General features: G+C 42.6%; 1 protein-coding gene across 1 annotated transcript; it reads right to left on the reverse strand.

Moving 5' to 3' along the window:
* Nucleotides 1-4,213: 4,213 nt before the first annotated feature.
* pomk (protein O-mannose kinase) lies at nucleotides 4,214-13,612 on the reverse strand. The gene is made up of 3 exons (XM_079178464.1): nucleotides 13,516-13,612; nucleotides 7,126-7,407; nucleotides 4,214-5,765 (listed from the first exon to the last, which is right to left on the reverse strand). Exons 2-3 carry the CDS (start codon nucleotides 7,393-7,395, stop codon nucleotides 4,995-4,997), a joined length of 1,041 nt encoding a protein of 346 aa, XP_079034590.1. The 5' UTR covers nucleotides 7,396-7,407; nucleotides 13,516-13,612; the 3' UTR covers nucleotides 4,214-4,994.
* Between the last annotated feature and the right edge of the window lie 266 nt (nucleotides 13,613-13,878).

The raw sequence follows: 13,878 nt of genomic DNA on the forward strand, positions 1-13,878 counted from the left end.
TGATTGTTGTTTGTTTAATGTTATTGTCTAATGTTATTGTCTAATGTTATGCACCACCCGCCATGACAAATTCCTTGTATATGAAAAATAGATTGGCAATAAATGGTTCTGATTCTGATTTTGTTAGATATTAAATACTTTTTGATTTTAACTTCAACCAGCTGATTCTGCCCTGTTTTGCTGACGGACAAAGGAGCAGAGGGGGGGCTCCTTTTCCTTGATGAGAAATTTTGAACATAACTATCCAGACAAGAAACAGAAGGCCAGTTAAAGCCAGGAGGAGTCAGGGAGAGGGAGGAGGCCAGCAGCAGATGACACACAAGCTCCGGGTGACAAGTCCAGACATCAAGGTGGTAATTGCATCACACATGACACACAAAAATATTTGAGTGAAGCAATAGGGCAGTTAGAACAAAAACAGGAACAAGATGACACACTCTAAACAGGCACACATGTTAAATACACCACAGAAGCTTGTCTATGAATGCCCTCACAGATCCACCTCTCATTGCTGGGCATCACATCCCGTTTTTGGTTCTCAGGTGCAACCCAGTGATTAAACGATCAGAGTTTCACACACCTCCAAAGATGAATGGCAGATGCTTACGCTCAATTTGCGCGTCAGGAAATTGCGGGAGCAGCTTGCGGGAGCGATTTGGGGTTAAGAGTCTTGCCCAAGGACACATCGAACCGCCAATCTTCTGATTAAAGAACGACCCTGCTCTACTACTGAACCACAGTCGCCCCTGAGTCTATTATGCCCGGCTCGTGGGCCACAACAAAGGAGGGAGATGCATGCCAAATTAGCAATAACAAACTTAAATGTATTAAAGTAAGTTTACAAAAGAAAATGACGTTGAGGCGTGGGAGTCACAATCATGAATGCAATGGTAATGTGAGGCGCATGTTGTGAGTGTAAAACAGAGGAAAAGAAACAACAGGTTGGCGAAAAAAGACCAACACCCTGGCGTCTGGGCAGAAAGGGTTTAATTGTTCAGCAACACTGGCCAGGTATTCCCAGTTAGGGTGATGGCACCTCAGCTCCACCCAGCCAAGGACCTACAAAAAACACACACACACACACATGCAGAGTACCATGGCAGCAGGACCAAGGCAACAAGCCTATGAGGCCGTCACACAGTTGAGGGAATTACACCAGTTTTTAACTCCTTATTAAAGGCAGGTGTAATTATCCTCTGTAAAAACGTGCTGCTTCCTGAAAGCAAATGGTTCTCTGTAGTGGACTTGGCAAATGCATTTTTCAGCGTTCTAGTCCATCCAGACTGCCAGCACTGGTTTACCTTCTCATTCCAAGGTAAATCATACACATTTTCTAAATGATGTCAAGGTTACGTGCAACCTCCAACCATTTACAATGAAGCGCTCAGAGAAAATCTGCAACCACTAAATATAACACCAGGAAGTGCACTTTTGTAGTATGTCGATAATCTTCTCATTTGCAGTCCAACACATGAGCACTCTGAACGAGACCCTGTAACGGTGCTGAAACATCTTGCAGATAATGGCCAAAAAGCTAACCTGTCAAAACTACCGTTTGTGAGTAAAAAAGTCACGTTTCTGGGTTATGTGATCGCAGCAGAGGGCAAATCCAAGGGTGAAGGTTTAGTTTCAACATCGGTGTCTTTATTTATGTAAAGGAAAACACTAAATGCACTAGAGGATTCAAAATATAAAAATGTAATGGAACATAATGCAGCAAGGCTCTCAGGCAATTTTATTGTTTTCAAATATTTATTCTCCTGCAAACTTTTCACATTTAATGTTGTCCCTGCAGAGTCAACACTTCCTCCTCTTTTGTGTATTTAATCTCTTTAAATGTGCATGTGGCACCGATTCACCTCAATGATAAATAAAATGAATATGACTTAATTTATAAACCCCTGGACTTTAATAGTTCATGTGTTTCAAAAAGATTTCTGCTCATGTTCCAAACTTTCATCACATTCCGAACATATCCCACATATCTGTGTTCTCTGAAAAAAGAATTTGAGAAACATTTGTAATTATGAGAATAAAGTCAAAATATTTCAAGGAAAAAATGTACCACACAACTGTTAACTTCACAACCTCTGATAAAGTGCAGGCTAGATCGACTTGATCATAACATTCAAACAGAAATACAGAAACAAATATTTATTTGTGTTCGAATAAATAAGCTTCTTTTAATTGTAAAAGATACAAGCCAACTCAAATCTTAAATGAGATTCCGCTCAATACAGAGCCCCAATAGTTTTAGATAATATTTTATAATACCGTGCACTGGCTCCCTGCTCGTTTTAGATTCGATTTTAAGATTTTACTGATCACTTTTAAAGCCAGTCTGGCCCCAAAATATATAGAGGAAATGTTGAGCCCTATGAGCCAGCTCGCAGCCTTAGATCCTCAGGTGAGGCCCTTCTGGCTGTTCCAAAGTCGAGGCTAGAAACTAAAGGTGACCGTGTTTTTGCCATCAGGACCCCTCAGCTTTGGAACGAGCTGCCTGAGGAGATGAGGCTCGCAGAATCGGTAATCTCTTTTAAATCACTTCAATGGTTTTTACAGACTGGCTTTTATGTGACTTTGTCGCTTTACTGCTTTATTTGTTGATTTTACTAAATTATTTAATTTAATTCTATTTATTTCTTAGTTTATTTTTGTAGCATCAACTGTTTTTTTCCGTTTCATCTACCTACTATCTATCTATTGTTGTATCCGGGTTTAACTCCTACATTAGTTGTCGTGCTTTGTTGGGCCTCACTGTTGTTTTATTGCCTTGCTTTTGCTGCTTCTATCTTTGCAGCTGCATCCGTTTGTGCATTTCCTTGAGAGACGGGGTCAGTTAGTTAGTGTGAACTTCACATTTACAAACAGCAACTTGCTTTGGGAGTAGGATAGCATCCAGCAACGTATAGACAAGTGTATGACGAGCAATGGGTTTGCTTGATGATTAGGAAGACTTTCTGTGTGTCCACAGAGAACTACACCAAATGCATACCTGCTATCTGTAGAGACGTTATTGGCTTTGTCTTTAGCCAGTTTACATGCTTCCATGAGAACTGTAGAGCTTGTGCAGAGTAAGTAGTAGAAAGTGGCTGTGCAATGTGAGTGTCATGTGCTGTTACCACTGTAAACCCAGCTTGGTTCTTTAATGTCTCTGAATTGCGTGATGCTGATCCGTACACAAACAGTTCCAGGTCAGCATTTGGCAGCAGTGTTTCCTGCAAGTCTGGTCTGGGAGAACAACCATAAGTTAAAGCCGCAACACAGTTGTGTTTTTCTCCATCATCTGGGGTGTGGAGAAAGGTTCTGGGGTTAAGAACAGCACATCTTTTCACAGTGATGTCAGACATTTTAAGAAAAACTGTTTTATATCGCGGCCATTTGCTTTTGAAAGCACTCAAGGCCATTACAGCCTTCTCACCAGCTGCAACAGCTCTGAGACATATTGGTAGGCCTGCTGCAATAGGGTCAGGTTTTACTGATAAATAAGCAACAGGTCTAACAAAACAGAAGTCATACATCCTTGTCTCTCTTCAACAGTCTTTGTGAATGGTTTAGCTGGGTCTGGTAGGCCTAAAGTCGGAGAGGACTGTAATGCTAGTTTCAGCTGGTTGAATGACTTTTCTGTTACTTTACTGTGTGCTAGGAGGCCTTTCCTATGTGCAATTGCCAACAAGGGTGCACAGCATGGTTTGGAATTAACGACAGTAAGAGAACATTTGCTCAAGGGCGTAGGTTTGCACATGGATGGTATGGAGCAAACTTTCAATGTTTGCGCAAATTTCTTAAATAACATTGTCATTATCTTCGATCACAGATGTTTATTTCCGAAAAAACCTGTCTGGCTGTCTTCATCTGAGTGACGGGAAACAGCTTGAAACTGACAGTCATCGTGAAGACGTCTATCTGTGGTGGTGAGGTGACTGGAGTAGGCAGAGTGTGGCGCACCGCTCTGTGCGCTTGACAGCACATCCATGGTCACTTCAGCGATATTACACACAGAAACTATATTAAATGAAATTGTGCCTGGTGATATTTGCACGGTATTATAAAATATTATCTAAAACTATTGGGGCTCTGTATTGAGCGGAATCTCATTTAAGATTTGAGTTGGCTTGTATCTTTTACAATTAAAAGAAGCTTATTTATTCAAACACAAATAAATATTTGTTTCTGTATGTGTTTGTGGCGTGTAATGTGACAAAATGTGGAAAAGTTCAAGGGGTAGGAATACTTTTGCAAGCCACTGTAATTGGTATTCAACTTTTAAAGGCAGCAACACAGCTCAGGGTCAGCTTTTTGGCGTCCAGCATTCTCACTCCCAATTTCTTCAGAAATGTCTTTTCTAGTTATCTACGTTCTCTGAATGAATGTGCATTGTGGATCGTGCTTTTGTATGAACTCATGCACCTTCACATTTTGGGGTAAAGCAGAGAAGATTTGGTCTTTTCAAGAAAGGTGGCAACAGCGTAGAAGTTGAGTGTGATATTGAATAACCGCACCAACACCAATAATTAACATGAAAATACAAAAATAAGTCCGTCTATTTCCCCTGTGACCCCCTTGCTTGGTGATACTCTCCTACAGGAGCCTGTTGGGCCCGTTTGGAGCTGCCTCATTTGTCAGCCAGACAGTCCTGAATGCTTACCATTGAACAGTGTGTTGCACTTTACAGAGTCCCTGAAGATGAAAAATGATGAAAGATGATATTTATATATTTATCTTGAGCGCACAAGTGCAGTGCACAGCTGCCTCATTTAGAGATCGTCCCAAATGGAGCGAGGTGAGTCAGTTGCAGCTTAGTCACCAGTAGAGCATTAATCCTGTACATTTCACAAATAACATATGTAAAACAAGTCAACTGTATAAAATAAATAGAGAAAGCCCAAATCTACAGTTGGTTCCAAACCCAGTGGCGTTTATTTGACTGCAGCTTGAATTTTGATTGCACAGTCATGGTCTTTGTAAGCGAGTCAGTTATGGAGACACGTATTCTACAGCATGTCTCGAAAGCCAGCATTGTCCCGCACCATGCTGCTGTAGACTGATTCATACACCTTCAAAACATCAAGTGCTGAAGGGCGGAGCTTGGGGTCTTCCTTCTTACACTCCTCGTGAATCTGAAAAAGATGGAAGTGGACTACATCCCCTCCAGGTACTCTTCCCATCAGGAACCATGTCACGTCTGGGATCTTCCAGATGTCTGTCCTCTCATCATACTCAGGCATGAGATCGTCTGAAAATGGCTTCCCTTTGGTTGTGAACGGCCACAGCTGCTCTGGGGCAACAAAGTCCCCAGTGAGCTCCCGGTGGCCGCATTTCACCAACAAGCCTCTGGACGGATCCACCTCAGGCAGTGCATCCAGGTCGTTCACTACCAGGTGAAAGTCACTCGTCATCAGAAACTGGGAGAGAGTTTTTACCAGGCTGCTGGAATCGCACATAACCCGCCGCCCAGCTGGGCTGTTATGAAGATAATGAAGGATAGAGACATAATCTATAGCCAGCCTCAGCCGCATCTGCCATTTGTTGTGTTGCTTGTGCTGCTCTTGTGCAAGAACACCATCCAAGTTAAGCAAGGGGCCAAGTGGGTGGTGCTCCGTGACCTGGGTGTGGTTTTCAAGGCAAAATCCTACAAGCTGCACCACCTGGGGCCCCTGCAGGGCCTGCAACATAGATAACCCATGGTGAAAATCCTCCCGGTAATCCAGAGACGATAGTTCAGACAAAGCCACCTTCTGACCCCTCCACTCTGCCAGATAGACCTGGGGAAAGAAAGGTGGATAATGAGGTCAGTAAATCAGGAGGAAAAGCTCCACATGGGCAATACTGACCACTACAAATGACAAAGGGCCCGACGGACATTTTTGTATTCTTCAGAAATCACGTAAACTTGCAGCAAACTGCTCATTTCAACTTCTTTCCTGTGGCTTCGTGGAGAAAATAATTTGTTGCATTATAATAATTCATTAATTATATTATACCTCTTTTATATATGGGTTGTCTGATTTACGCCATTCCTTTGTCATGCACTCAATATTGCAATTATGCATTTTCTTTTAATATTTATTCACTCAATGGGAAACTACAAACACTGGATTTAATACTACAAGATATTCTGGACATTAAAGACAGCATGGAATTCAACCAAACACCAGTAGACGATCTGCAAAGGGACAACGACCAACTCAGATGTACTTTTCATGAATTGCAACAGAAAATGGAGTAAATTGCCAATTAAAAAAGCTGTACTCGACATTCAGACACAATCTGATCTTTACTTGTATTAAAGAGCAAGCTCCTTAAAACTTCCATCCGAGTTACAGACGGGCATCTCCCGGCGCCACAACCCTTCCCTCCCACTAATCCTATTCAATCAATCAATTTATCAAAATGATTAGTAAAGTACTATCTACGAGATTGGAAAATGTCATCCATATCTAAATTCACCAAGACCAAACTGGTTTTATAAAAAGGTCACAATATGTGCTGCCTAAACCAAATCCATCCCATCATCAGATGCTAAACAGCATCGGCCGTGTGTTTTTATTTGATTACATTAGATAGGTTTGGTTTTTGGGAGTCATTAATTAAACTCCCCTGCAGCATCATTAATCACCAATGCATTAACCTCACAATATTTCACACTAAACTGTGGCACTAGGCAAGGATTTCCACAATTAATCAGACAAACTGCACCTCCATTTGCACTAATATCCCAAATCCACTGTTCTTTATGTTCCTATATATATTTATATTGTACACAGTAGTTAAATGTTGATGCTTAGTTTCTCTGTTCTACTTTGTTGTCTTTAATGTCCTTGTCCTTTTTATATCTTGTTTATTTGTATATTCCATGTATGTACGTTGAGAGCAATGTGTAAACCGGAGTCATATTCCATGTATGCGTACGCATGCGAGATTGTGACATAATGACAAACGGCAGTTTATCCGGTGTGCACAAAATCAAACCGGTTTAAGCTTGGGACACCGGATCGGACTGGCAAAACCAGAACGCAAACCAAATGTAAAGTGGAATGGACATAGCTTAGAGGTTTTATGCATCTACTCCCTGTAGTTTAGTTCACACAATAAATGATATATACAGTATAAAAGACCCTCTACCTTCTTAACAGCTCCCTGGCCAATCAGCTTCAGCTTACGCACTTCAGCAGTTATCTGCGAACACTGGAGCCAGGGGACGCAGTTTTTCATGGTCGCCATTTTAAAATGTCGAGGCGCACAGCCAACATGGGAGGACAGCGGCTGCTCATCATTCTGATACAAAGACTCCAGGTACAGGTAGATCAAGGCATTGCTGAGGAGCAAAGCAGCAAGGCACATCCCCACCACTGGAAAACCATGGGACATTGAACTGCTACTGCTCCGACCCATGGTGCCCTCCACCTGAAATAGAAAACAAGGTGGGAGAGGATAATATAAGTATACTTTGCTGCCTCCTCTGGTTAAAGGTTCTAAGTCTGTGAAACAGAGTACATTTATGACCACATCCACCAATGAGATGTGTTCTGTTGTACCAACAATGTCACGGGGTCCTGAAGTCCCCCTTGTTCATCGCTGTAGCAACATGAGAAGTTAAACCACCGGGTGTCAGCAAAACATTTAAAAAATATATATTTTCAGAGGGTGTATGTGACATTTTCAGAAAACCCTTGTTATTGTTGCACCAGTGGCCGTTCAGTGAACTGCAGTCAGCATTCTGTTGGATGTACTCGCACTATGTTCAGTTTTCACGTGATGCCATGTCCTTAGAGGAACGCCCCCTTGGAGGGCAAAACAATGCCGTCTTCCGCCGCCTGCCAGCTTATGAATTGAGTGATTTCTGTTGTTTCGTGAAAATGCCGGATAGTTGTGCAATCGGATGCACTAACCGACGAGGAGACAAGTCTGGGCCATGTTTCTACAGAATCCCTTTCGAGAGAGAAAACTCTGAAAAGGAGCAGACTGGATTTGTGCCATTAAACGCGCCTCTGTCCCTGGGGAGGGCGAACAGTGGCAGCCGTCAAAGTGTACACCTATTTACAGCAACACTTTATCAAAGGTAAGCTCAACTAAACACTGGGTATATCAATTGTTGTGTTTTAGCCATAAATCATATCTTTGCGTAGTTGTTCTGACATGGTTTGCTGTCGTGGACCGACGCAACCAACTCCAACGGCGTTGATGAGTTACACTAACTGTTAGCATAAGAGGCGAGATGCTAATTTAGAAGTAAATGAACTCAAAATGCAGTTGTTTGTAAATCTTTCTCATCTATTTCCAACTGAATACATTACAGAGACGATGTTGAGCTATTGTTCAGACTGAAACTCTTGTTTTTTGTAAATTCACCGTCATATGATGCTTTGTCATTTTTATTCAGGTTTTACACAGCATCCCAACTTTTGGGGAATTGAGGTTGTAATAGTTATAGTTTAAGAAAGTTACTTTTCAGACTGAAGACTTGTTTTAAGGGAGAGACTGGTTCAACGAGTTTGCAGAAATGACATCACACATTTAAATGTTTTCTCAAAGTTCTCCTCTCAAACGGGTCTTGGAGGAGCAGCACTCGCGCTCGCCTGTAGAGACTTCTCCTGACGAGGACGCGCAGCTCGGGGCCAAACGACTTTGGCCCCGAGCTGAATGTATTTGAGGACGCTGATTGGCTAAATTGTATTTCACTCATTTATATCTTTAATCAGCAATTGGCTAAACTACTTCATAGACCCGCCTCTTTTGGGCCATTTCTCGATGGCCCCAGCGCTGCTGAGACGTGCAGACAGGCGGAGAGGACAAGCAGGAAAAGCATAGATTCTGCGCAGATATTATATTTTACACATATTACTGGGTACATTCCATAGTTCAAAAACACAAATATTGACAATTTGTATAATTTTTTATTTTGTGGCTCATGGTGGGGCCACGCCCCATGGCCCTCTATTGGCCAGCTGCCACTGAGTAAAACACTTCAAACTTATACTTTTTTCTGTTATTCCTCTTGTTTAGCCATCTGCTGCTTACAGTCACTGCATTTCCAGCTTGACATTTTGAAATGCGTGGTGTCAAGCTTTAGGGCAGTGGTCACCAACCTTTTTAAGCCCAAGATCCCTGACCTCTGCCTTGGTGACGGGCAAGATCTACTTATTGAGGCGTTGAGAGAAAAAGACTGTCCAGACTGTACTTACAACCTGAGGCTTTTTATTTGGCCTAATTGTAATTGAATGAAATCAAACACTTTGGTCCAGCTTTCAAATTGATGTGACCAAGAACACACTAAATGACTTCATTTCAGTGCAACATAAAAAGGAAATTATTTGTTAACCGCACACAATATGAACAAGAAAAAACACATTTGCAATGAGCAGGCTGGATGAACGACCAATATTAACTGTTGTATTTATCAACTGACGTTACAACACAACACTGACAACATTCTCAGTCAGTGCAACTAATGTAAGTGCAGTTCAGCTCTGTGTCCCATCACAATGCCATCAGAAGTCATGTGACTCAAGTCAGTGTGATGCTGTGACTGAACACCGTCTGTGAGTGCCTTGTAGTTCGGCTCATAAGCACAGACAGCCAGTCTGAGGCAGTCTGTGAGGTGTCTCCTTACCTCGTTATCCCTCACTCCCTACCCTGGTGTTCTCATGTTTCCTTACCTCCTCATCCCTCACTCCCTACCCTGGTGTTCTCATGTTTCCTTACCTCCTCATCCCTCACTCCCTACCTTGGTGTTCTCATGTTTCCTTACCTCCTCATCCCTCACTCCCTAACTGTCCGTGCTGGATCTGTCCCCGTTGTTTTAAAAAGCTAAATAAGTTATTAGCATGACTGCATCCAGCTAGCCAAACCTGTCTGGTGCAGCTAGTAGAGAAGCTTCATGTTCTGCTTCTCTTTCCCGCTAGTCTGCTGTCTGATTGTGAGGTCAGGCTGATCTGGGATCAGCACTTTAACTGCAGAATCTCCGCCAAACTTCTCCTCTCAAACGGATCTTGGAGGAGCAGTGCTCGCGCTGGCGCTCGCGCTCGCCTGTAGAGACTTCTCCTGACGAGAACGCGCAGCTTGGGGCCAGATCGTTTTGGCCCCACTCTGAATCTATTTGAAGACGCTGATTGGCTAAATTGTATGTCACTCATTTATATCTTTAATCAGCAATTGGCTAAACTGCTTCATAGACCCGCCTCGGTGGGGCCCACCAGTTTCGCGTTTTGAGACGTGCACACAAGCGGAGATGATGCGCAGACAGGCTGCAGACAAAATCCCCTTCAAAATAAAAGCACAGGATTTTTTTTCCTTCTTTTTATTTATTTTTATTTTATTTTGGAAAGCGACAGGGAAAGTCTCCGAGATCGACCTCGACGGGTTGGCGACCACTGCTTTAGGTGAATGTACCGATCGAAAATACATGCAACTGTCCTACATTTGTACACTTTCCTCCTTGCGGCAGTATAAGGAGACGGACTCTCCACAAGATAGATGTAAACATCGCCGTAGTGGAGCTCTGGCAGGGACATGGTGGGTTTCAGTAGCTGAAATATGGTGGCAGATGCTGGCAAGTGCCCTCTTCCACAGTCCCACCAGATGGCTCTCTGACCACGTGTAGCCTGCTTTCCTTCGACAGCGACACAAGAGTCAGTGTGAGAGAGTCCTGGTTAGGTAAGTACACACGCTGCAAATACAAGCGCTCTTACCGACCGTCCACGACAAAGAAGATGCATGAAGCAAGGGTTATGACTATACTTATGAGTCAATAAAATAATCAAGGGAGCTCCAATCGATCGGCCACCAATCATTAGCGCGATATTCATTCTAAATAGTTTGTATGGTGGTATAAAGATTGATCAGTAAAGCCGATCAGATGACGCCCCACACACCCACGCGACTGGCTCGCCATCTGCAGCGGTTTGTCATCTTTCTAATCTACTTTTCCACCAGCTGCGAGTGAATCTGGCAAACAGACCAATAGTTCAACAATATAAACATAGCGGTGGTGGATGAGACAGAGCAGATTAAATTAGGTTTCACTTTCGTTTACATGTTCATGCTTGTTGAACGGACATATTAATAAAGTATTGGCTTTTTACCTGCGAAATGTGCGAATGTTTTATTGCTGTACAGCAATAATTCTCATTAAGCACATACCACTGCTAGAGCCAGTGTTCGGTTTGTCCGTTCTGGCCTGCTGTAGAAACATGGTGGTGCAATGGATGAGGATCTGCTAGTTATGTCGAAATATAAAAAATAAATAGCTTTTTGTAAGACAACAAAAACATAACGATTCTTATCATATATGTTACACACTGTTCCTTTAAGCGTTAAAGCAGCAGGAAGGAAGGGCCTGAGATATCGTTATCTGTCCTTCGTAAAGCAGCCTTTTACTAAAGCAGCCGTATATGTAACCACTTAAACTGAACTGCCGGTGTTACTGTTCAACCAGGGACCCTGTTAACTGGCGACCTTCAGCCGAATGCGTCTGTTGTTGTCGCACACAATGCCGCATTGTTTAGTTTTGAAATATAGTGTCAAACCTTCTCATTTAAAGTCTTTGGTGAAAACATACCGGAATCGACGTTGGAGCGTCTTTTGAGGAAATCTAGTCCACTCGAGTTTGAAACGTCGCTTGCTTGTTTATGTGTTGAAACAGGAAGGGAGCAAATTCCCCTTCCTTTGAAATAATAAAGTTGATATAAAAACAAACAAACACATAATCGTCTTTTTTTGACTGTGCCACAGAGAAGAACACTTCAAAATGCTGCATGGTAAACCGAAGTGCAGTCACAAGTTGATCTTCCTCTGCGGTCACAAGTTGATCTGGTTACCTCCGCTCTTAGGAGCGACTACTGACTGTATTTTAGATTTGTGTGTATGCCTCCAGAATGTTGTTGTATCTATTGTGGTGTAATGGCACTGCCTCTGGCTGCCAACTATTTTTCCACTCAATGATATGAGTTCGAATCCCGTATATACCTTTACATTTTATTTATTTATTTTTTGACTGTGCCACAGAGTTCTTCTACGTAACACATGTTTCCACAAAACAGGCTCCAAAGACGATTATGTGTTTGTTTGTTTTTATATCAACTTTATTATTTCAAAGGAAGGGGAATTTGCTCCCTTCCTGTTTCAACACATAAACAAGCAAGCGACGTTTCAAACTCGAGTGGACTAGTTTTCCTCAAAAGACGCTCCAACGTCGATTCCGGTATGTTTTCACCAAAGACTGTAAATGAGAAGGTTTGACACTGTATTGCAAAACTAAACAATGCGGCATTCACGAGGACAGCTACGTGTTCTCTTCCCATTTGCAACAGCTGCCGTAGCTAGGACAACAACAGACGCATTCGGCTGAAGGTCGCCAGTTAACAGGGTCCCTGGTTGAACCGTAACACCGGCTGCTGAACACATTGCATTGAGAGGACAGCAGAGTCTGTAAGTAGAATTTGAAAAATGGACATTGTTCAAATAGCACGTAAAGCCTCCGTCTCGTTCTAAACACTTGTGGCATCTTGGAAAAATGTTGGATACATAGATTCCATTGTTTTCCAATTTAGGTAAAAGATATCCTCAAAGAAATTCAATTCAAATTTTTTTCTTTTTGGGGATTTGTGGCATAGCTACTGTGTTATACTGCGCAACAGACATGTATTGAGTTATCTACTTCTGCTGTTTAAAGAGGTGCACGACTTTTATTTTGCAGTGAAAATCAAGACCACAGAGATTAAAATGTGAAAGGAGCAAAGAAACGCGCTATAGCAGCCTGAGGTTCTGTATAAATACACGGAACAGCGGGTATGACGTTTCCCCCATGACACAGTAACATCAGAACTACGCAGCTCAGGGAAAGTCAAGTTGGATTCTCTGGGCAGCTACATCTTTATGAATCTTGACATGTTCCTTGACCCCATGCCGTTGTCCATCGACGTCAAAGAAAAGTTGTCAGATAAAGACTTTAGTAGATACATCGTTTCTTAACTTTCTGACCGCAGCCCTGGTTTTAAGGACAAGTCTATTTTCGTCATTTTTGGCTGCTCTCGGCACTCGTACCATGACCGGAAAAATAGATCGGCAACAAACTCCAAACAGCGGTTGGCTTGAATGCGTTATTGCAAGCGATTTCTGACTCTAACGTAATTAACCAAAGCCTCTTGTGGCACAGCCAGACCTACCACCACAGCGCTCGGTCAGAGCCAGACAAACGGGGTGGCAACGATGTGTGGAACGCCATTTTAACGAGAAGGGAGCACAGACCTCGACAAAGGCACGATATGTTATGGTGCTTTGCAGTATTGCACAATTATACATCCATGTGCACAATTGAGCAACCGTGGATTGCTGGAAGGTCTAAAACAAATGAGAATACAAGCTGATGTAGGCGCATACCTAACTAGTATGACTGAGGGTAAGATCCGACTGACGTTTAACGACCAGTTACCAGCAACTGAAAAGGCAGGCAGGCATATCAAGCGGTATGTCCAGTCAATGTACGGCGATAACATACGATATATACGAACGTACCTGTAGCCACGTGGGTTCACATGGTGTTCTGACTCAGCAGTCAGGAAAACAACTCGTCCACTGCTAGTTCACCTGCGACACACGGAATTCCTCCAGCAGCCGGATTTAGAAAATAAAACTTAGTCAGATTTTCAGAATAATAGCACTATATTTAAGGAACTTGGTATTTGACTATACAAATGCACCAAACGTATTATTTGTCATTCCACATTCGTGGGAACATATACATCCATAGAATTGCTCAGTTCCAGACCTCTAAGTCACCACTCGTGAGAGGAAGCGAGGCGACATCCGGACACAAACAAACAAATAATCAGGTATTGATGCAGTCGACACAGAGCCTGTCGTTAAACGTCTCATCTA

Source organism: Pholis gunnellus (genome assembly GCF_910591455.1).
Source record: "Pholis gunnellus genome assembly, chromosome: 18".
Lineage (NCBI taxonomy): Eukaryota > Metazoa > Chordata > Actinopteri > Perciformes > Pholidae > Pholis > Pholis gunnellus.

Coding starts and splice junctions, on each gene's coding strand:
- pomk (XM_079178464.1), bottom strand. CDS start 7,395: ATGGGTCGGAGCAGTAGCAGTTCAATGTCCCATGGTTTTCCAGTGGTG. Junction 5,766..7,125: donor GCCAGGGAGCTGTTAAGAAG/GTAGAGGGTCTT, acceptor TTCTTTCCCCAG/GTCTATCTGGCAGAGTGGAG.